Source organism: Xenopus laevis, chromosome 5S (assembly GCF_017654675.1).
Source record: "Xenopus laevis strain J_2021 chromosome 5S, Xenopus_laevis_v10.1, whole genome shotgun sequence".
NCBI classification, from domain to species: domain Eukaryota; kingdom Metazoa; phylum Chordata; class Amphibia; order Anura; family Pipidae; genus Xenopus; species Xenopus laevis.
The window spans coordinates 30,178,691-30,203,908 of record NC_054380.1 but is presented as its reverse complement, the minus strand read 5'-3'; the positions used below and the strand labels follow the sequence as shown (position 1 = coordinate 30,203,908).

Here is a 25,218-nt window from a genome sequence, read left to right as displayed (position 1 = left end):
AATATCCAGAAGGCTTCCCTAGAATTTAAAGTTCTTAAATGAATATGTTTATCCGTAAAGTACTGGAGGTATCAAGTGGAGTATAACTCTGGTTAATTTTCCCTCCAAAGGCTTACATCAAAATCTATCAAGGAGAAGAGCTGCCTCATCCCAAGTCCATGCTGCAGGTATGTCTAAGCATTACATGAATTCAAGAGGAAGTTTTTGAACTATCAACACTTAGTGAATGTGTTTCTTCTGTAGGCTACTGCAGAAGCGAACAACATGGCTGCTGTTGCTGGAGCAAAAGACATGTACAGTAGATCCATGGAGCAGGTTTGTGTCTGCCTATTAAAATTGCTGGTCGTCCATTAGAATCGCCATGCGTTTAACCCACTATGCAGAATTTTTCACCCCCATGGGTAGTTGTGCCTGAACACTTCAATGTTATTTGTGTTGAAAATTTCCTAAGATTGGTACGAGTTCTTTCCACAAATGCAGATTCTTCATTTTGCCACTAGGTGGAATGTGTTGTAACAGTAACCAACTTAACTGCAAACTGGCATATTTGCAAAGACCACAGGAATCGCCTAATCCCTCTCAGCATCATTTTTATTTCCCTCTGTGTCTCATGCCACTCGTCTGTAGATAATGTACAACTAAATGCAGAGGCACCGCAGCACTAGGTTGCATCCTCTTTGTAAAATATGCATTGATCAGCATAGGAGAGACACACTGTTTGAAAGGGGCACTCGTTAGAATATAAAAAGTAACTTTTCCTGTGTCCGACAGGTTTGTGGCGGAGATAAACCATACATAGCACCTTCAGACCTAGAGAGGAAGCACTTGGACCTGAAAGAAAGCTGCATAAAGCAGTTCCGCTCAGTGAAAAAGATGGGAGGCGAGGAGTTCTGCCGTCGGTATCAGGAGCAATTAGAGGTGGAGTTAGAGGAGTCCTATGCAAACTTCTTAAAGCACAACGATGGCAAAAACATCTTTTATGCTGCTCGTACTCCCGCCACGCTTTTTGCTGTCATGTTTGCAATGTACATTATCTCAGGGCTGACTGGCTTCATTGGAATAAACTCAATAGCCACCATCTGCAATTTAATTATGGGATTAGCACTTTTGTCGTTCTGTACCTGGGCCTACGTCAAGTACTCGGGAGAGTTCAGAGAACTTGGAACACTTATAGATCAAATTGCTGAGATTATATGGGAACAGGTTGGTATTGATTGTTGCTTATTTACTTGCAGTTAATCTATTTCCTTTTCTTATATTTTCTATTTCCCCTACATCGCATTAATCCATTACTGGTTTCTTAAATGTCCCGCTCGTATCAAAGGTAAGTTGGTATGTGAGTGCAATGGGACACAAGATGTTTTTTTCTTTCTTTTGAATGGTACCGACTATACCTGTGGTTATGGCCAGCTCCATGAAACGGCACACCCCTCATATTAATCATCCATATATATGGGTTATATAACATTAATATAATTCATTTTTGGATCATTTCAGTGTAGTCCATCTTTTTTTTTTTAAGTTTTTGTTTTCCATTTAAACATTTACAAAACCAACAGAAAATATAGAGGAAAGAAGAGAGAGGGTAGAGATGGGAGGTGAAATAAGGGTACATGTCATCATATACATTACATGGGTTTAGATGTACTTAGTTGTTTGAATATTTAGACAGGTACCCCAGATATCTTCAAATTTTCCTGGGCAAGCTCTAGCCAGATAGCTTAGTTTTTGGTTTTCATTTATCAGTTTTTGCCAATACTGTATTTAAAGGGATCCTGTCATCAGAAAACATGTTTTTTTCAAAACGCATCATTAATAGTGCTACTCCAGCAGAATTCTGCACTGAAATCCATTTTTTCAGAAGAGCAACCAGATTTTTTTATATTCGATTTTGAAATCTGACATGGGGCTAAACATATTGTCAATTTCCCAGCTGCCCCATGTCATGTGACTTGTGCCTGCACTTTAGGAGAGAAATGCTTTCTGGCAGGCTGCTGTTTTTCCTTCTGAATGTGTCTCAGTGAGACATGGGTTTTTACTATTGAGTGTTGTTCTTAGATCTACCAGGCAGCTGTTACCTTGTGTTAGGGAGCTGTTATCTGGTTACCTTCCCATTGTTCTTTTGTTTGGCTGCTGGGGGGGAAAAGGGAGGGGGGTGATATCACTCCAACTTGCAGTACAGCAGTAAAGAGTGATTGAAGTTTATCAGAGCACAAGTCACATGACTGGGGGCAGCTGGGAAATTGACAATATGTCTAGCCCCATGTCAGATTTCAAAATTGAATATAAAAAAATCTGTTTGCTCTTTTGGGAAATGGATTTCAGTGCAGAATTCTGCTGGAGCAGCACTATTAACTTGTTCATTTTGAAAAAAAAATTTTTTCCCATGACAGTATCCCTATAAGGGGGGGGGGGGGTTGAGGGATTTCCAATGCATTAATATGGCATTTTTGGCATAGAATAGGAGCTGTAGGTAACGCACTCTGATACTGTTCCATACATTTTTGCCAGGTGATAAGGGGTTAAATAGGCTCTGTTTAGGAATTGTGTTTGTATGAACCTGTCCCTGATAGAGATGGATAGCTCTGTGACAGGCTTAAGAGCATCCCTCCATTTTTCTTCGTCCAGGTCAGTGATATCTCTTTGTAGTCCATCATTTCAAGAGCACAGGCATTGTGTAACTTCCAATGTGCAGGCCAGGTACAGTTAAAGTACAAGTTCACATTAGACGACAGTACTCAGTCTTTCTTTTTCAGAAATACCTGCAACCAGACAGCAGACAGCATTTTAAACTGCAGACTAGAAAAAAAGGATCAATGGAAATTAGGGATGCACCAAATCCAGGATTCGGTTCGGGATTCAGCCCTTTTCAGCAGGATTCGGATTTGGCCGAATCCTTCTTCCTGGCCGAACCGAATTTGCATATGCAAATTAGGGGCGGGGAGGGAAATCACGTGACCTTTTGTCACAAAACAAGGACGTCTAAGATGTTTTTCCCTTCCCACCCCTATTTTGCATATGCAAATCAGGATTCGGTTTGTTATTTGGCGAATCTTTCACAAAGGATTCGGGGGTTCGGCTGAATCCAAACTAGTGGATTCGGTGCATCCCTAATGGAAATGGAACATATATCTATAGTTTAATAAATTGTAATTTAAATGTGGTTTCCCCCTAATAGATTGATACCCATAGGACCAGTAATATAGGGCACAGCCTGAACTGATCAGATTTGAAATGTTATCTCTTAACATTATTAGATATGGATTTGCTTTACTGTCCACTACAGACTGTGTTGGGGAAGTGGATCCCACCAATCCCTGGCCTCATAGGCAATTTCCCAAAGCCATCTAGTGGTCACCTAGAGAAACCAGGTGTTTTGATATAATAAATTGATCACCTTGTATGATAAGATAGAGGAATCATTTGAGCAAATATTGCTCAAATACGAGTATTTGTTGGGTAAGAATCATATGACATTGGCGCATCCAGATACTACAAAACGGACACTTCATGCATTGCCCAGTAATAGTTTGAGAATACCCAGCAGCTTGCCCCCAGTGGATAGGGTTGCCACCTTTACTAAAAGATATTACCGGCCAGTGGGGGACGGGCACCAAAAGGGGGTGGTCCGTGATGCAAAAGGGGCGGAGCTACGTGATGTGCCGCAAAAGGGGCGGAGCGACATTGCAGAGATGTCCACAGCACTACAAAAAATAAGTTCTGTGCAAATTGGGGGCAGGCCAGGGGCTTTTTTTTTTTAAAGGGTATTACAAATTACCGGCAACTGCATTGCCGGTAAATTTGTAATACCGGCCGGTTGGCAACTCTACCAGTGGAGCATAATAAATGCACACAAGTTTATTATTACTTAAACCTTGGGCCCTTCAGATGCTCCTCTGCATGGAATGGTACATCGTTATGTCGCCCCAGATAGGCGGAACCAGCTTTGTCACTGTCTTCGCTTCTTTTTTTTATCTTGAGCTTTTCCAACTAAAACTTACTCCACCCTGGCCATTTATGTTTAACTCCATGACATTTTGGTTCCAAGGTTAATTGGATGGACGAGTTGCCAAATTCAAATGGCCAAATAGTATAATTTGGTTCAATCACTGCAGTTTGCCCATCCATGTGTGACTCTGTAGCAATATTTCTGTGCTGGTCCATCAGAAAGAGCAAAATATGGCCCATATGAGACAAGCTAATGTTAATCAGTATAGCGCTGTATGTAACTCCCAGACACACACACTCATTCTCTTGGTTGTGTCAGTAACACTGTGTACAATATCTCCCCTCTCTCCTTTATTTCTCTTTTCATTTTTTTGCCTTTTCTTTCCTTGGCTGCAGAGGAGTCCGAAGAAGGTGAGCTTTCCTGGCCAATAACAGCCCTTCCTCTGTTCTTTATCCAAGCTCTGTGTTCTGACTCTTTGTTCCTAACCACCCGCTCCATGTTCTAGGTGTTTTCCAAACTGTATGAAGTTTGCAAACGGCTGCCTCGCCTGGCTCTCACATCATTAAAGAGACACCGGATATCAACAAACAATAACAGCAAGAAATGCTAAACAGTACTTCTGCTCTTTTCTTTCTCTCCAATGTGTGTTTATACGAGCTGATCCTTGCGCCGGCTTATTGCTTATTGCCTAGACCAGGGATCCCGAACTTTTTGAACTCGTGAGCAACATTCAGAAGTAAAAGGAGTTGGGGAGCAACACAAGCATGAAAAAATGTTCTTGGGATGCCAAATAAGTGCTGTGATTGGCCATTTGGTAGCCCCTATGTGGATTGTCAACCAACACCGAGGCTCTGTTTGGCAGTACACCTGGTTTTTATCCAACCAAAACTTGCCTCCAAGGCTGGAATTCAAAAATAAGCTCCTGCTTTGAGGCCACTGAGAGCAACATCCAAGGGGTTGGGGAGCATCATGTTGCTCACGAGCTACTGGTTGGTGATCACTGGCCTAGACACTAATAGAGACTAATAGAGATGCATCTGTAAATAAGCAAAAGAAAGGCTCACTCTCATAGGTTCAACTGTTTTCCATGCCATATATCAGTGTTTTGTTTTCCATGACTATCTCCATGTATATTCAGTTTTTTGCATGTGTTTGTCTCCTTCTGACTGTCTTTTCATTTTTTTTCTTTTCCATCTTTCCATGCTGCAGCTACTGAAGCCACTAGGCGATAACTTGATGGAGGATAACATAAGACAAACTGTGAGAAACTCCATCAAGGCAGGTCTTACAAATCAAGTGACCCAAGCTGCCCGGCTAAAGACAAACTGACAATCCATATTTCCATCTTCCCCCACCCCTCTGCGTGTTTGTACCATGAGAACTTTATTAAATACAAATAAACCAAAGTTTACGATGACTGTAGACCCAGAATAACTTGGCCTATCGGAATGCTGCCAATCAGTTTTAAACACGTCTCCCAAGATTGAACCACACAAAACTTAACTATTAGGACTATCATGGGTAAGAGCCCCCTAGCACATTCTTACTGTACCATGTCCACTGCCTACTTTCTCCTCCATAAAACCGTCTGAAGGAAACCCTTTTATCTGAATGTAGTGTCCAGTTTGATTTTAGTTGTCTATACCATAGTATTTATTGAGGATTGTCACACAGCTTTTCAGTGGGGATTAAAATCTTCTGGTTAATTCACTGCCTTTTAACGGTGCAAACGAGCCTTTCCTTATCCAGTATGTCTATAAAGGCTTGAGGCATTACTGAATATACATTGCCTTTCTTATCCTCACACCTGCCATAACATAGGTGCATATCATGGGGAGGCGCTGTCATGTTTTGGGTTTTTGCTTGTTTCTCCCGTTTAGCCTTTATGTATATGTAAAGTAACCTTAATTTTATTGGGGTGGGTGGGAGGGATAGGGAACCAGTCCATCCAAAATAATTGCCTAAAGCTCTAGAAGTTCAGATCGTATGTACAGCGTTTAGTTATTTTCTACACAAGATCAGATAGGGCATGTATATGACATATAAATACTATAAATACCAATTTTGTATCAAGTTTTTGTAGTCCATGCCAAATCCCGTAGTAAGTAAAGTCCCGATGTCGGGAATATCTGTGGCTCCTGTAAAGTGTGAATGCATAAATCTGCCATTTTGATATATTTGTGATATTTCCCTGCCCTGAACACTGCTGTCTCACTCCCTGTGTGGGGGGGGGGGAGGAGAAGAAATCATTGAGCATTTTTGTTGTGGAGATTTGTTTGGTTCTAAATTTAAAGCTGTTTCCTGTAATTTATTTTCAGTATAATTAAAAATCTGTTGTATATATGGCACATAGAAGCCAGTGTATTGGTCTTTCTTGGGAAGGATGATTAATATGGAGGTTAATTGGGAAGTGATTGGGATATAAGAAAACTTACTGAAATGTTCTTTTCCTGGCCATCCTCCCTGTCAACATAGAAAAACTGATGGGTTAAACTCCTGCTGCTCCCAGCCTGGACAGAAGAAAGTTCATTTTTAAACTTATAAAGCCCTCCCCTTCCTGGCTCACAGTAGTCAATTACAAAGACATACAGGGTTGATATGTTGACGGGGAGGATGGACAGGAAAAGAACATTTCGGTAAGTATGTTAATTTTGTCTTTTCTTGGCCATCCCCCGGCCAACATCAAAAAACGGAGGAGTTCTACCCAAGCAATCAAGAAAAAGGAAGGAAGAACAGTTTTATGCTAATTATTTATTTTGCAAAACGTGCAGACAAAAGAATGGTTTGCCTAAACTGAGTTTGTGAGGAAGACAAAACATCTATTCTGTAATGTTTGATGAAGGTATTAGGAGTAACCAGGTTGCTGATTTACATTGCTTCAGAGGAGTGATGCCCAAGAGGCCACTACACCTTGTGTGCAATGTGCCTTAGCTCCCTCAAGTAAGGCTCTGTTGTTGATAGGCTTTGGATATGGTTTAAATTATCCAAGAACTTAAAGTGGACCTAGAAGCTAGTTCTCCCTTTCATCTTCCTAAAGGAATAACAAATAACATCCTGGATTTTCTGATATCCTCTGTTCTTTTAATGTAAATTTCCAAATATCTCTTAACATCCAAAGTATATAACTCTTCATAGAAAGATGGAGGCAGCTCAAAGACCAGTAAAGCAATAGGCTCATTTACAGTACATGAAATTTTGAGACAACTTTTGGAAGGCAACTGATGATCGGTATAAGAGCTACTTTTTTTCTCGAGAGACTGAAGAGCCTGGAAAATCACTCTGAGCTCCAGAACATTGGAAGGGGTCCTGGACCATGTCCCCTGTGCATGTAGATCTAGGAGATGTGCTCTCCAACCTAGACCTGAGCCATCTGCGAATATCTTTATCCATGATGGTTCCTCGAGAGGAAAACCTGTCCAGAGATTGCTGTGAACTGTCCACCTTGCTAGATTTTTCTTGCAGCCCTGGGTAATCTGAATCATGTCTGACCAGTTCTGAGTCACCATTGCCTCAGGAAAGACAGCTGGAAACAAGGGACCCAGGAGACTCATGAATTTCCTGGCTGATGTGAATGCCTTCTCCGAGAATGGAGTCACCTGGTAGACAAAATGATGGATCTTCTGAACTGGAAGATAAATCATGCCAAGAAGAGTATCTATTTGGGCTCCCAAATATATCATCCTCTGAGATGGAACCATCTGAATCTTTTGCACATTTATGAGCAAATCGATCCTCTCTAAAACGTCTTTTGCCTTTCTGTGATTGGTTTGTAGAGTACACCGAACTCTTGCCACAAGGCGTAGGTCTTCTAAGTAATGATAGATCTATATGTTCTCTTGCCTCAATTTGGCTATTATTACCACCAGGACTTTGGTAAATGTTCTGGGAGAGGTGGCCAGACCAAATGGAAGACAGCAAAATTGGTAGTACTAATTCTGAAGAGAGAAACAAAGAAACCTCTGGTGTTCCAGGGCTATAGGGACATGTAAATAAGTGTCCTTCATGTCCAGAGACACTAACCAGTCTTCTGGACAAATGACAGCTTTCATTGTTGAAATCATTTCCATCTTGAATGTTTGTTTTTTTTCAAATGTTTTCATCTTTCTGAGGTCTAGAATAGGATGCAAGTCGTCTGTAGTTTTGGTAACTAGAAAAAGAGTAGAATAAAAACTTCTCTCCTTCTCGGATGAAACTACAGCAATTGCTGTTTTAGCAAGAGTTGATGGACAAAATTATCTAAAGCAAGCTTTAGCTGAAACTCTAGGCAATAGCCTCTGATTTATATTTAGCCCAAGAGTATTGAACTTCCTTCACCAAAATCTCCCGAAAAGAGAATAACCTTGCTCTGAAGAGAGGATGGATTGAGTGGAGGGTCTAGGAGATCTTGAAAGCTTAGCCCTAGATTAAAGGAAGCTTTGTCCTGAATGCCAGGCAGAGAGGTTCTATACTCTCTTCCATATCTGAAAGATCTTGGCTCATCTCTTCTTCTAGAGGAGACAGTAGACTTGCTTTTTGGAATTATTTCTAAATCGTTTAGATTGGGGAAGAAAAGTACTTTTCCCACCAGACGACTTAGATATGATGTCGTCTAGAGCTTTTCCGAACAGCCTCCGTCCTTCATATGGCATCTTGCAGAGAGAATTTTTAGAGGCAAGATCTTAGCCATAGGGCTCTTCGGGCTGCTACTCCGAAGGACATAGAACGTACTGAAGGCTGAATAAGGTCCAAAGAGGCTTGAAGACAAAAGTTAGGTTCTTGGCCCAGAGAGAAAGTGCTTTTGTGACTAAAAATAGAGCCACTGTTGGTTTACAAGTTGTTCTGGATTAAATGTAGCACTATTTCAACTCCGACTCCATTCTGCGATCCATATGGGTGTTTTAAGGAGGAGACATTATCTATCGGCAAGGCTGTTCTTCTAGAAAGTATAGCAACTGGAGCGTCAACAGAAGGAGGTGTATTCCAGATCTCAAACATGTCACCTGCGAAAGGATATAACTTCTCCACTGCGTCAAACTCCTGATGAATCGCTAATCACGCAGAAGCCGCTCAAGCATCAGGATACCACGGCCACAAAGGGTCCCCTCCCAGACAATGCAGCTGTCACTCAAGGAGCAGAGAGAGCAACCTGCACAAGAACTGTGCTCGGTAATCTAATGTAATATCCAGCAAATGAACATTCTTTCAGGGAAAAGTTCCTGCTGCTGCTCCCAGGCTGGGACAGAAGAAAAGACTACTGTGAGGCAGTGTGAGCCAGGAAGGGGAGGGCTTTATAGGTTTAAAAATGAACTGTTTCTTCTGTCCAGGCTTGGAGCAGCAGAAGTTTAGTCCATCAGTTTTTGTATGTTGAAGGAGGGGGGGTTGGTCAATAATAATACATTGTTTTTATATGAACACACATAGCTACCAGTGGAAACAGAGTGTATGTATACTGCATGTGCCTGGAGAAGGAGCATTGGCTGCACTGACATGTCACACAATCAATAAAGGAAGATTATCAGTGGCAGTCAGGGTTGCACCAACCAGTAAACTCCGTAAGTATGTCATAGAGTCCCAGCAGTGGTGCCTAACTAGATGCACCAGCAGAGAGACTGGGCATGTTAAAAACCATGTGTGATGCGTTTGCACTTGAGCAATTTAAAAGCATTTACACATAATAAAGATGGGTTACTCTCACTATCCGATCCACCATTATTTACTAAATTCTGAATGCCAAAAACCCAAAAAATGTGTGTGTTTTATAAAATCTGAATTTTTAGTGGGGAAAAAAACCCTGAATTTTTCAAGATTTATGGAAAAAACATCTAAATGACTTCCATGTTATTTGCTCATCACTAACAGTGCCTGGCCATTCCCGCTGGGCACCCCAGGCAACCAGGCCGATGGCATCGCCCCTCTGCTCCTCCGCACACGACCTTGCCATTGGCCGTACGATGGGGTGTGTGCGCATCAGCAGGAACGAGCTTGGCCCCATCAGTGAGGTAACACTGCCGGACTAGGGGTAGATGACAGGGAAGGTACATTCCTGGTGCCCCCAAGGTTTTGTGCCCTAAGCCCATGCCTCTTCTGACTACCCCTAGTTCTGACCCCTGACCACTGGAGTAGGTCAAATGTGGCATTTTGATAATGTCCTCAGGATAAACCAAGGCATTGGAAGCACAAGGCCAAATCTGAAAATGGTTTCAGGTGCTATGTTACAGATTATTCTGCTGTTTAGCCTTTTTTTTGGGCCAAACAGATGACAAATGCCGTTATGTGTGCAATTAAGGACATAGTTACATAGTCGCGTCAGATTGAAGACAAAGTCCATCAAGTTCAACCCCTCCAAAAAAAAAACCAGCATCCATACACACACCCCTCCCTACTTTCACATAAATACTATATACCCATACCTATACTAACTATAGAGGTTAGCATCACAATAGCCTTTGATATTATTTCTGTCCAAGAAATCATCCAAGCCATTCTTAAAGGCATTAAATGGATCAGCATCACAACATCACCCGGCAGTGCATTCCACAACCTCACTGTCCTGACTGTGAAGAACCCGCTACGTTGCTTCAAATGTTCCCTGACTTGTATATCATTCAGACAGACAGGGTAGAGAGTAGCGGCAAACACAAGCTGCAGTAGGTCCCAGGACTAACCACCTGTGGTCATAAGAACAGGGCCGGTCTGTACTTATTAATTCCATGCACCTCATGTCAGACTCTTATATAGGGCCAAGGAGTAGAGTACAGTCAGTACAGTCAGTCCACTCATATTTGCTGCCATCCAATTAAAATTCTCTAAAACAATTTCCTTTCTAGTGGTATTTCTGCAATCCATTTTCTTATCCCTTAAATAAATAAAAATGTACACTTTCTATTTTACATATAGTTTATTAAACTTTGTAACATTTGTAAACTATTTAAAAATAGAGAAGTCAGATCACTATGGTTCTATATGTTCCCAAAGAACAAATGAGGTGTTGACTTGTGTACCTATATATCCATAGTTAATTATATAGCCAGTTACACCTGGAAACTATAGTGCCCTAAAAGACACAATAAATATATATATATAGTCTGCATCTCTAGAAAACATTACAGGTATGGAATCCATTTTCCAGAATTAAAGGGGTAGTTCACCTTTAAGGTAACTTTTAATATGTAATAGAACGGACATTTCTAAGCAACTTTTAAATTTTTTTCATTATTTATTTTTTATAGATTTATATTTATTTGATTTTTTTCTGTGCAGCTTTTAAATGGGCGTCGTTTATTACTGATCCTTCTATTCGGGCCTCTCCTATTCATATTCCAGTCTCTTTTTCAAATCAATGCATGGTTGCTATGGTTACTTGGACCCTAGTTACCAGATTGGTTAATATGCAAATTGAAGAGCTGCTGAATAAAAAGCTAAATAAATCAAAAACCTTCAATAATAGAAAATGAAAACCAATTGCAAATTGTCTCAGAATATCACTCTCTACTTCATACTAAAAGTAATCTCAAAGGTGAACAACCCCTTTAAAGGATAAGTAAACCTTTAAAATAAGTGAATGTAAAATTGACGAGGGTGCTGTTCTAAGCACTTTTGCAATGTACATTCATTATTTATTTTTTTAAAATTCCAAGATATTAAAAGATTCATGTACTGTCAACATCAGTGAATTTTGTAACAACAGCGCCATTATTATTTATTAAAATAAATAATGAAGACCAATTGAAAAGTTGCTTAGAAGTGGCGGTTTGTTCGGTGTAAAAAAATAAAAACTGGGTAAATAGATAGGTTGTGCAAAATAAAAAATGATTCTAATATAGTTAGTTAGCCAAAAATGTAATGTATAAAGGCTGGAGTGACTGGATGTCTAATATAACGGAACAGAGGATAAGAAGAAGCGGTTCCGCACTCCAATTTTAAAACATCGTAAACATTTATTTGTCCATAGTTTAAAAAGAAAACACGCTACACACGCTGCTTGACGCGTTTCGGGCGGAAGTGCCCTTAATCATAAGCAGAACAGAACAGAAAACTACTTTGCAGCTCTTGGATTTTTCTTTTGCTCTGTCCACAGCATTGCACAATTTTTTAGTCACATGCACTTTGTGGACACAACCCTAAATACCACACTTATTTTACCAGAACTTACCCCAAACACACTAGTTTAATTAATATAGAAAACGTATAACAAGTATAATAACCCCAGATGACCCAGTATAATCGCTAAATAAAATAGATAATGGACATTTTAACCCCTGTGCTAGTAAGATAAGACAAGTCAGTAGAATTGCTACAGAAAATGGATATTCGACATATTAACCAAAGATGCGCCGGTATAATTGCTACAGAAAATGGATAATCTGCATATCAACCACAAACATGGCAATATAATGACTGTTGAAATGGCCTATTAGTACTCCATTAACATTGCAGTAAGATGAATGTATAAATGGGTAGAATACTTTCCCTTAACTACAGGCAGAATACCATTCTTCTCATCTTTCCCCTCCCTATGTTTGTCTCATATAAAAAAATCCAATATGGCTTTGCATTCCACAGTGGAATGCATGGCCATCTTGGATTTTTTCTTAGGAAGCTGAGAAGAGGACAAGCAGGGCAATGTGGGACGTTTAAACAGGGAGCTAAAATAGCCAGCTTTGTGCTGTTAGGTATATAAAATTCCAGCCCCCTGCTGCAGATGCTCTTGGGGGTTTCCGATGTTTTACTTGAGAAGAACATCACCAGAACAATTTTCTCTGTCTTTCTCCCTAATTGACCAGCAGGTGGCACTGTTATTACAGAGTAAGTATAAAAATACTTTATAAATAGTATAACAAATAATTTCATATTAATTTACTTTAAATGTTAACATTTCCTTTAATGGAAGAAAATAATTAACCCAATGTGGGAAACAGAATTATTAAATGGAAGTGTGAAACCCAGGGGGGGGGGGACGACAATTTATTAAAGAACCTCCAGACCCTTTTGCCTCCTCAGGCTAATTTACTTTACTGGAAAGTGTGGGGTAAGAAACAAAGCTGCTTGAGTTCTGCATGGCTGGGAAGTAAGCTGTCGGCTCCCCCTGCTGTTCATAAGTACGATTGTTTCCCTGCTCAGCAGTTAGGGACCGTCTGACAATTCCTATCCACAGCAGTAAATGAAGGGAGAATTTCACTGCATACAGTCAGGTTTTTATAAAAATGGTACACATTTTTTAATTAAAGTATATTGGAGATGTTTTTTTTTTTGTCATTAAAGAAAGTAAAAATGGGATTTTATTTTTTTGCCTTTACATGCCCTTAAATCTGTATATGAAGAGTTTGTCAAAACCAAGAGCCAACAAGCTGCACAAAGGATATTTGTAGGATATAAAGAGATCCCATGAACTGTAGACAAACAACATTATAACTCAAAACCTGCAATCTACACATGAAGGATCTGATACCAAATTGCAGCTTGGCTCGGTTACTACATTATCTCTTTCACAAACTTGCCTTCTCCAGCTCAGACCAGGCGAAGTGCATTAAAGTAGCTTGATCTTCCTCAATCTTCTGTCACTTACATTATATTCTGTGAGGTGAAAATGCAACAAAGTCCAAAAATCACTGGCGTCTTTTCCTTTTTTCAGCCTGATTTCAGTCCTGATTTGAACTTTTTTTGGGTAGCCAGTTTTCCCCATTTATTTGCAAACATATGCATCATTAACTTTACAGTGGGCTCATGTGCAGGGCATTAGAATAACTCTATTGTCTTTATTAAGGTTCCCTGGACATGTGTTTTTAAAAGTGAAGAGTTTAAAAAATGAACGCTAGTACATGTTCACTATCAAATGCTCGCATTGCCGAAGTAACTGTAGCGAAAAGTCGCCAGCGTTCAGCTTCGATGACAAAACTCCGCATTTTAGTGAATTATTGTAGTCTTAACGAATTTTCGCCTGGCAAAGTGTTGTGCTGGGTGCAAAGTGGACGCTGGCAAATTTTTGCCAGTTAGTAAATCTGCCCCCTAGTTTCATACCCAGTTTCCCAAAACCCAGAATAAGAGCCAAGATTCCGTCACAGCTCATGCTACCGCCTCTAACAGCCGCCTTCAGTTCAGGAGGATGCCGCCAGCAGGGTCGGACTGGGGGGCTGGGGCGCCGGGTTCCCATGCCGAATTGCACTCCCACCGGCGCACAAGCGCATGCATGTACCTTGTGTTCTGCCGGGGTCCCACGCTGAGTAGCACCCCACCCCCTGCTGACGCACAAGGGCGTGCTCGTATGCGCACCTTGTATATGCAGCGACTTGTGGCAAGATGAGCAGTGCAGGGAACAGGACTGGGCCAGCGGGGCCCACAACAGCTGGGATTTTTCCCTGTGCCCCTCCAGCCCAGTCCTACCCTGGCCGCCAGGTCTTAAAGTGAGAGAACCACAGCTCAGATTCAGCAAACAGAACCTGCATTGGTCAATGATGTTCAGCCAGTAGTTCCTTTAAATATTTTAATTTTGCACTGCGCATGATAACACAACGTCACCGCGCCTGCTCATGCGATGAAATAAAGACCCGTGCAAGACGAACACGCACACCCGGGTATTGGGGGAATCCACACACATGAAGCGGCAGGCAGGCCAGGACTGGGAGTCAAAATAGGCCCCACCATTCCAAGTACACAGAGGCCCAAACAGTCCTCTACCAGCCAACTAATTGCCAGTCCGTGCCTGGCGGCAAGCATCCCTTACACCTCCCGACCTGACCACAAGGGAACTCTAGACCACCAGCGTATGATGCAAAAAGTCCAAAAGTCGATAAGTAAATCCATCAAGTCCATATCTCTATGCCTGGCTGGTGGTTATGCTCCTGATGTTCTCCTTCCATATGTTCTGTTATATACCTGCTATAAAAAAAAGTGTAATCTTACAAACAAACCTAAATGCTAATATCCAGTGAGTCGTTCCTGTATCATCAGCCCAGCACTGGGTGTGTTGTTCTAGGCTGGTTATACCCATGACCCATTGAATTAAGCAGTTGCAGTTGTATGAGCAGATTATTATTGGTATGTATAGCTGGAAAATTACGTTTTTTAAAGGTTCTCCAGCCGGTGTGGTTTATGCAATGTCCAAATACTGTGAAACAGCACTTGCCAAGGAGGCACAGGGAAAGACAGCAAGAAAGTTTGATATAGTGTCGTTTTTTTCACCAATTTTTACAACACCCTTCTGGGTTCCACACTTTCTCAGTAGATTGCACGTGAGACTCACTTCTCCTTCACCAAAAACAATTCCCTCTCCCTCACCCCTGAACTGGGGCCGTTTTCTGCTTTAACCAATCCCAGACAGCATCTAGCATTTTAGCACCAGGGGATGGTGGGTACCAAACATTTATATCATTGTATGCTTTTCAACCTGATCTTTCAACCATTGTATCTCATTTGAACTCAGAATCTCTAGGGACAATGCACTTGTGTAAATATAGTATATAGCATATAGTGTAAAAACTTAAATATATATCAAAAAAATTTAATATTAAAAAAATGCTTGTCAATCTATCCGGATCCTAATGTGCACTTCCAGTTCGCTTCATTATCATTTAATCGCCTCTTCGGGATATATTTCTCCTTACAGTGCGTTTCTCCCTGGGCGCCCTCCGGACGACATCACCAAGCCCTCGTCACTCTTGACTTTCTCAAAGGCTTCTAGAGTCCCTATAGAGTTCCAATAGTGCATGTCCTATTTAATACTGCCCGTTGTGCGTCTACATTGTGGAGAGAATGAGTGACGTAAACACGCAACCATAGTTATGGCCAAACAAGTAGATGTTCAAGTAGCTGGCCAACCAGGGGCGCTTCACCAATGAGGCGAGTTGAGCTACTCACCTCCGGCGGCAGTGCCCCCCTGCCCCCCCAAAAATGCCTCTCCTGGTAACTAAGCCGAATTTCCAGTTTTCAACCCGGAAATTCGGCTCTTCTAGTGCAGAGAGCGCAATTATACATTACACATTGAAAAAGACAAATAACGATAAAAAATAAACTATCGGTGTGGGGGTTATACCACATATGAGGCCCTCTCTCTCAGGGGTAAGCCCTCGCATCAGGGTGGAGGCAGGGTGTAGTGCAACTGTAACCAGGTGCAATAGCACAATAGATGGACGCCAGTAGTTCTTTAACGCTTAAACAATGAACTGTCTTTACTTAACATAGAACATAGCACATATCACATATCCACAATGGAGTTTAGAACAGACAGCATAAAGGTAGCATATACTCACAGAACCAGTATAGGCTGAATCCCTGCAGGCCAGGGAATATACAGCAGAGAGAGTTGCAGCTTGTGAGGGGTATTGCCCAGTTTTCAGTATCTCTTGCAGTGGCAGACTAGGGGAATTCCTATAATCCCTAGTCTCAACACGTTAGTCCTTTCTCTGGGTCAGTAATACCCTGGGATCTTAATCCCTCTAATATCCTCGGGGGAGCCTTGAGCTGCTCAACTACATAACCTCTCTATCACTCCTAGAGTGATCTATAAAAGAGTATGCTATCTAATTACAAGGGCCAATGCGCCTAGGGTCGACATGTACCCATTTCCTTCCAGCCTGCTTGGTTGGGCTAAAGTAATGGACCCAGACCTCATGGTTTCCAAGACCTTTATACTCTGACACAGTGCCATCTGATGTACACTGTGAGAACTACAGGGGTTACTTAGGCGTCCATATTACTAGGGATGTGCCTGTCTGTAATGTGTAAGGGTGTCTACACATGATGGATTGTTTAGATTAGTCATATTTATATATGTATTAGAGATGCAGTGGATCCATCATTTTTGGATTGCAGAAGTATAGATGCATAAACACAGGCATTTCACATCTATGTATAATCATTTGAAGGGGAAATAAACCTTAACAAATAACCACAGTTCAGCAGAGAGACAAAGATGAGCAGAAACTAAGTGTATTTAAATTGGAGTCTGGGATCAGCAGGAACAAGGGTGGGCCTTCTGCTTGCAATGATCTGAATAAGTATTTATGCAGTGGACTGTAGATATTTTATACTAGAATTTGTATGCTGGGTGGAGCAGTGGTGCTGGGAAAAGTGGGCACAACTGGGGTGGGACAGGTCAGGGCAGAGCAAGGTATAGCCCAGGGTCAAAGGAGTAATTAATCCACTTCTGGGGTGGAACAATAAGCAATATAATTCAGGGGAATTTGATGTACGGTAACTGTAGGTTAAACAACGGGCATATTGCAGTATGAGTGGTTTATTGCGCTGCCATTAAAGGAGAAGGAAAGGTAAATTACAAATGAAGTTGTATACATTGCCCACGAAATGGAGAGATACTTACAGCAATCGTTGCTCTATACGTTTTCCCGTTTCTGTAATCCAAGATCGTAGTACATTTTTTGCAAGGTGCATATAATAGTAAATCCATCCCTCTCGCTATCCAAATCGGCTCTAATAGGGCTCACACATGCGCAGTTGAAATTTTGTAAGCCCTGCGCATGTGTACCATATCCTTTACTTCCCCCGGGTCATGGGGGAGGACTAAATTTATCGCATGCGCACTTCACACAGGGAGACACAGGACATGACGCGCACTCAGCCAACATGGCGGCCGCAAAGTTTGTAAAGGGCTAAAACTTCAACGACACAGTGTCAGTGCGGGAGACCGAATTGGGCAGCTCAGGAGAGGCACACCCAAGCAACAATTAAAGATAGGTGTAAAAAATTACCTTTCCTTCTCCTTTAATATATTGTAGGGGTACAGGGTTGAGACAGGAAAACTGTGTATGTTCCAGGGTCAGGGAGGGATTAAACTATAAAATACATATATTCTGTACATATATAATCAGTTAAAGGTATTTGAAAGTTGTATTTTAAACTCAAGGCATATCAGGACTAAAGAATGTGACTTTTTCGCCTGGGGCATAAAAAGATTGATTTATTAAAAACAAGGAAGTGAATTTAAGCAGAAATGTATACAAAACGGCACACCTTGTAGAGTTATAGAACATTTAAGAGCCTTGTCTTGAATGTAGCTACTTATATTGAGCGCATACCTCGTTTTAGCATTCTTTCTGTGGCTACGTGAATGTCATTTGTTTATTAAAGGCCCTGGAACACTTCAATGAAATTGTTCATTTTACTTGAACCACTATAGTGTGTTCTTGAAAGAAGATCCTTTTTCTTAATGCAATGTATTTTCTTTTATCACTGAGTAGCCGTTTAACAGGACAGTAAGGCAGACACTGGGAGAATTATGATGGACAGGTACAGTATGGTATGGGACATAATAATTGGTCCATAGAAGGAAGACTTTTTATTCAGCAGCTTCCCATATGCATGGGGATCTCTTCCACCAAACTTTAATTTGTATTAAAAATGATTGTAATAAATAGGCATTGTAGACAGTAATACACCATGGGGACACTGCCCCTCAGCTAAAATTGCCATTCTCCACCTGTGTTTAACTGGACCTCTGGGGTCTCCTTGATGGACCCTACAGTGGGGGGGGGCTGTTTTGTAGAAACAGTTTGTTTAAAAAAGAAGGAGGCACACAAATTGTTACTGTAATTGTTTTATATGGTACATTGCAATAATATAATCCAGTGTGTGTTAAATAGGTCTCTTTAAATAATAGGTTATTTGGGGAGCATTTTAAAGGGATACGTTCATGGGAAAACATGTTTTTTTCAAAACGCATCAGTTAATAGTGCTGCTCCAGCAGAATTTTGCACTGAAATACATTTTTTAAAACAACAAACAGATTTTTTTATATTCAATTTTGAAATCTGACATGGGGCTAGACATATTGTCAGTCTCCTAGCTGTCCCCAGTCATGTGACTTGTGCTCTGATAAACTTTAGTCACTGTTGTACTGCTGTACTGCAAGTTGGAGTGATATCACCCCCCTCCCTTTTCCCCCCCAGCAGCCAAACAAAAGAACAATGGGAAGGTAACCAGATAGCAGCTCCCTAACACAAGATAACAGCTGCCTGGTAGATCTAAAAACAACACTCAATAGTAAAAGCCAAGTCCCACTTGGACTGATTCAGTTACATCAAGTAGGAGAAATAACAGCCTGCCAGAAAGTAGTTCCATCCTAAAGTGCAGGCAGTCACATGACTGGGGTAGCTGGGAAACTGACAATATGTCTAGCCCCATGTCAGATTTCAAAAAATCTGTTTGCTCTTTTGAGAATTGGATTTCAGTGCAGAAGTCTGCTGAAGTAGCACTATTAACTGACACGTTTTGAAAAAAACATGTTTTCCCATTACAGTATCCCTTTAAGAGGGAATAGAGGTTCTGCTAGGCCATGACAGAGAATTCTCCTGCACATCACTTAAGCACTTTATGAATAAAGCAACCGAATAACCCTTCTGAGTACTGCAGCCTTCTATTTTCTTTCTACATTGTGCCAAAACTCAAAGAATGCTGTTTAATCCTTATTTGTCTTACCTTGCACCAGTCCTGGAAAAACCTGCTGGACAGCAACATATCATGTACTGCCTTAACCTTCTTCCAAATATATGTCTTACCTGTCTGCAGCAGCCATTCACAGAAATACTATGTGTCTTTGGAGAAAACGCAACTGCATGTTGGGAATATAAATCTACGTGAAAAGAAAATATAAACCTTCATGGCTATGTTTCTAAATGCAATGCAAAACTCACACTATGCTGCTAAAATTTAAATCGCCTGGAGTCGCTCGAAGTTTCTTTGTGAAGCAATTACGGGCGACTTTGGAAAATGAAGCGCTCCGAAGGTATGTACCTTCTGTTGCCTTGCCTTCCCCTAGTCCTGTACTCACTGGACAGTCCAAGCACTCCTTTGCACTCTTATCACATGTGCGCATTCGCTTGGGTGTATGCGTGCATCCATGTGCTCAAATACAAGCTCCGGCGCACAACGGGGTAGGAATGGCACGACCGATTGGGTTTCCCTAGGGTGTCCAGCCAGCCTGGCCCGCCTTAAGAAATATTGCTGCAGTAGCTGCAGTATAGTAACAGTTTAATTAGATTTTATAGATGCTTTCTCTGCAAACTCTGTCTTTATTTAGTGAGTTTGTGAGCCTTTTCCTATATAAGCACAGTGGCACATGGGCTCCTACGGTACCTGAAAGCACAGCACCAAACTAATACCGTCAAACCCTGATTTTACGTCCCCTGACTTTAGCATATTTTTACAGTCACTTCATGTTCTAATGCAGTGCTGTCCAACTTCTGTGGTACCGAGGGCCAAAATTTTACTGGCCTATGTAGTGGAGGGCCGATAATAGAAGTCAGTGTTGGCCACTCCCCTTTTAAACCACACCCACTGTAAACCACACCCATGTTACTACAAGAACTTTTAAGATCATATCCCCATTAACCGTGGTAACACACAAAAAAAACAAATTGTTGGTGCTCACTGCAGGGAAATCCCTCATCACTCAAATGTGAAAAATGTAAGTCATGTTAAAACATACCCTTAAATCCATATGCCTCATCCTCCCCTGTGGATAATACAACAACCCCCCAACACATGATTAAACAAATTAGGGGCCCTTAACAACAATTTCCAGATGCTAACAAACCTCTAACAGGCTTACATTCCACAGGTAGCGTAGGGCAAGCAGAGAATGGCACACACAAGCAGCACTGGGCAAGCAGAGAATGGCACACACAAGCAGCACTGGGCAAGCAGAGAATGGCACACACAAGCAGCACTGGGCAAGCAGAGAATAGCACACACAAGCAGCACTGAGTAAGCAGAGAATGGCACACACAAGCAGCACTGGGAAAGCAGAGAATGACACACACAAGCAGCACTGAGTAAGCAGAGAATAGCACACACAAGCAGCACTGGGCAAGCAGCAATTTGGTTCAAGTGTGCTTCAAAAGCGGACCAGGCTCATTGCAGCCCCGGGTGCAAGCTGTACCCCCTGCCAGGGCAAACTCTACAAAAATCCAATGAAAACAGCAGCACTCTGGTATTATTGTCAAAAGTGAAAAACTTTACTCAAAATACCTTATGCAACGTTTCGGGCTACGCAGGCCCTTTGTCAAGCCGGAACGCACAAGCAGCACTGGGCAAGCAGAGAATGACACACACAGGGAGGGAAGGAAGAACAGAGCAGGAGACAAGGAAAGCTATCATTCTGATATGTACTACATACAGTGACACAGTGCTGGTGCCCCATTAGCATTTTGTATAAAGTGTGAACAGGAGAACAATGTGGGCAGTTTCAGTCTGGGTCTCAGGTGGAACAGTACAGGGCTTTAGGGGAGTGAACAATAGAGGTGTCACAAGTGTGAACAATGCAGGGGCATCACTGGTGTGAACAATGCAGGGGATTAGTCTGAATTTGGGGTTTAAAAAATGCAGGGGCCAGTTAATCTCTGTAGTGATACCTTTTAAATCTTACATATTGTAATCAGACACAGCATGTGGGGGGCCACAGAAGGGGGGTCGCGGGCCACCAGTTGGACAGCCCTGTTCTAATGCATTTCAGTGGAGCATTTCATTAAAAACCCCTGTTTATTCCCTGTGAGGTTTGCTGTATTTTACTTTTGTTCTTTTCTTTTTGCAGTTTACAACATGTTTACAGGAAAATCCCGATTTTACATACCCCCATTTTTAGGCTTCTCAGATTTTGCAATTTTTTGGGGTCTCTGGAGCTTGTGCACAGAAGGGTCTGCCAGCCATATGTTGTAGGGGGGTCCAGTGCTATTGCGCTTCTACCGTAAAGCAAGCCTTTTATGTGCTCCTACAATAGAAAGCAATGCCCCAGAATGCTAACACACAAAGGAAAAGCCATAGCAAAGAAGAGGTTAATTGTACAAATAGGGGCTGGAGTTCACTATTCAAGACGTTCCTCCTGACAAAAGCTTTTACTATCTTATTATTGACTAAAGAACTGAAGAAAAACAAATACACCTGTTGTGTAAATTGCTATCATCACATGTGTGCTGTCAGGAGGCTGCAAAAACACCATATATTTCCCCACTAACTTTGATGATGGCTAAAAAAACAGCAGGTCTGGACTGACAATCTGTAGATTCTGGAAAATGCCAGAGGGGCTGCTGGAAGGTGCCATAGACAATAGTCACTATTAATTGGATATGTAGGGCTGTTTGGGCCTCTGTATACTTAAATTACCAGGGCCTTTTTTAAATCCTAGTCTGGATCTGATACAATTAGAAAAAATCACTATATTGCTGGGGTTTAAAATGAGATACATACCTCATAATAAAATACTGGCAATTAAAAGATAATACTAAACAATATTCCAATGTAACTACCACCCTAGAGGAACTGACACAGGTCTCTGTACTATATTTTGGGGGGGAATTAAACTGTGACCCTCAGGGCCATATTTACCATATTGGCACTCGAGGGCCCATGACTAGGGCGCCAACTTTAGGGGGGTGCCAATGAGGTACCTATGTGGTCGTTTAAAAATGCCTGTATAAAACAAACCACCCCAGCCCTCCACAAGGAAATCGTTATTAAATCCAATTTAGCTGGGGACAGTAACTTCTTCAGTAATAGGCACATAAGCAGCACAGCAGGACCACCTGCAAATACACTGATCATCAGTGAAGGGGTCAGGGACCTAAATACAGCCCTGGTGACTGCCCCAGTAAATACATAGCTCCCCATGATGGGCAGAACTCTATCCATAAGGAGCATTCCCCTCACACCCCTGAACTTGCCAGACATTCAGACACATAAAAAGGGAGTGTTGGCAGATACAAGGCACAGCTTTCTAAAATAACTCCATTAATCCTTAGGGCAGTGTCACACTCAGCATTTACTTCGCTGGTGTACATATGAAAGTATGCATTTTCATGCCAAAATCCACCCAATGCGTGTGATAAATGAATCCCCTGTTTTGTCAGTGCATACACAAGACAGGGTAGATGGGAGTGGATGAGCCTTCTCTGCACTGTCAAATGAATGCCGGGGGGGACACGATGAGTGTGACACCAACCTTAGGTAAAAGTAGCCTAAATTGTAGGTGTTAACACACTTTGTCCACAAATCATTAGCACCTTAGTAGCAGACTGATGTCAAAACAAGCACCATAATTCCAACAATACATTTATGGCCTTGTAAAGCCATTCCCTTGATATCTGCCTGCTTCTCCAGTCTTCATTAGACTAATATCTAAAGCTGGCCATAGATGCAAAGATCCTCGAATGATCGGACTTCCCCATCTCCTGACCTGCCACTAACCATTCAGATCAAATAAAGTAGAAAAGAACAGATGAGCCAATGTTCTGCCCCTGACAGCAATCGTATGAAAGTTACGTCCGACAAAAGCTGGTGACAGTCTCCAACTGAAAATCCCCCGATCAGCAATAATGCAGAGAAATGATCGGCAGCCGACAGAAATCTTTTAACCTGTTCGATCGACCAAACGACCGATCTCCGTGGGACGAAAAATGTCGGGACTCTCCACACACGGTCCGAAAATGGTACGAAATCGGATCTTTACGCCTATGGCCAGCTTTAGGCTGCTGACAATAGCTTTGCTTTATATTTACTCTGGAACAGGACAGCCAGCAGGGGGACAAGCACTCAAGGAATAGAACAAACCACTTTAATACTAACAATGAATGGCATGTCATCAGCTAGTCTATACTCATAGAAAAGGCCAGTGGTAGGAAAGGTTACCTGATTGTGTGGTCATTGTCATACCTGGAGAGCATAAACTAAAATGAACACTGTCTGCCTGACCACTTTATTTATTTACCAGCTCTTACGCCGCAAGAGCATTGATTTGCTGACCATAGCGAGTAATACTCAGATGCATTGTTCAGTATTTATTAGAAGTGGATATAAAATTGAATCAATAAACAGGTATAGGATATAAGGCCTGCTATCTAGAATGCTCAGGTCTTTTGTTTTTTCCCCCAGATAATGGATTATTACGTTATTTGAAGTCTACTAGAAAATCATGTAAAGATTAAATAAACCCAATAAATAGTTTTTACCTCCAATAAGGATTAATTAAATCTTAGTTTATATCAATTGCAAAGTACTGTTTTATTTACCTTTCTGCAGCTCTGAGCTTTCTGGATAACAGGTTTTCAGATAACAGATCTCTTATCTGTAAACAGGAATAATAGTTACCCTTTGATGAAGGATCAAAGAAATGATGTGGTTTGTGTGTGCAGAAGCCTTTTTTGTAGCTTTAGGGCTAGTCCACACGAGGAGATTTGGGGAGATTTTGTCGCCTGGCGACTAATCGCCTCGTCTTTTGCGCGACTATCTCCCCAAACTGCCTCAGAGTTTTCCCCATAGGCTAGAATGAAAAGTCGCTTTGGGCGACTATTGAAAACGCATCGCCGCCTGTGCATTAGTGCAGGCGATTTTGCATTGTAGCCTATGGGGAAAAACGCTGAGGCAGTTCGGGTAGATAGTCACGCAAAAGACTAAGCGATTAGTCGCCAGGCAACAAAATCTCCCCGAATCTCCTCGTGTGGCCTTACCCTAAGGCACAAAATGTTTCAATGTCCTTAATATATTGATAATGGGTTGAGTGCAGAGGACTCTTGTATTTGTCTGTGTGTGCAGAATAGGCATAGGATAGCGTACAAACAGTGGGAAGCAAAAGAAAAACAAGGGGACTGTGAATGTATCAAGATAAGCATTTATAGCTTGCTCTTTATGGCTATGAACTACGTAAACTCTTATATATCTATAATAAATAAATCAGCTACTTTCAATGTTCCCTTTAACTCCTTCTCTTCCCCTAGAGTGAACATTGGCTACATTTTTTTTTATTTCCTAGGGGTCAGGCTGTGTACACAGACGAAGGCAGGGGGTAACTTCGGGGGCCCTGCTCCCCTTGAATGTTTTCTCTGGGCCTCCTCCGCATGTAATCTTAGGCAACCTGCGATTCCCCTGCCGCACATACTAATGAGAAAACAGACCCCCGCTGGGCCCTCTGCACCTCCAAGTCCCCTTCCGACCAAGGAGTCTGGGAGATATAGGCAAACAGGCTTTTTGTATAGTATTTAGCTTTTCACTATTACAATGCAGGCTCCATGTTTCCTATATCTGTAAATCGATTATTGATATATAAAGACTGATATGTACAGTCATGCATTATCTCCAATGAAATCACAAGTATCACAAGTATAATTATGTATTATATATTAACTAATGACAACCCTGAGCAGCATGACAGGTGTCTGGTATAGACAGTGTTGGACTGGGATACCAGGGGCCCTCCATTAAACCTTAGATTGAGGGCCCACTTTCTAAACTTTTATACCTCCTCTACTCACTCAACCTCTTTATTCTCCTAGTCTCTTTTCTCTACATGC

The 25,218-nt window shown here is 41.6% G+C and overlaps 1 protein-coding gene across 3 annotated transcripts in view; it reads left to right on the top strand.

Annotated features, from left to right (window-relative positions):
• LOC108717776 (atlastin-2-like) overlaps positions 1-6,301 on the top strand; it is a 46,104-nt gene extending 39,803 nt beyond the window's left edge. For 2 of the 3 annotated variants that reach the window (XM_018265121.2, XM_041564357.1), the window contains 4 exons: positions 111-167; positions 244-315; positions 772-1,203; positions 5,159-6,301. In XM_018265121.2, coding sequence (XP_018120610.1) covers positions 111-167; positions 244-315; positions 772-1,203; positions 5,159-5,278 — 681 coding nt within the window. In that variant the 3' untranslated portion in view covers positions 5,279-6,301. Of the gene's footprint in view, positions 1-110; positions 168-243; positions 316-771; positions 1,204-4,344; positions 4,360-4,454; positions 4,563-5,158 lie in introns of all 3 variants that reach the window. The other variant, XM_018265122.2, reaches the window with a different exon arrangement.
• Positions 6,302-25,218: the final 18,917 nt, after the last annotated feature.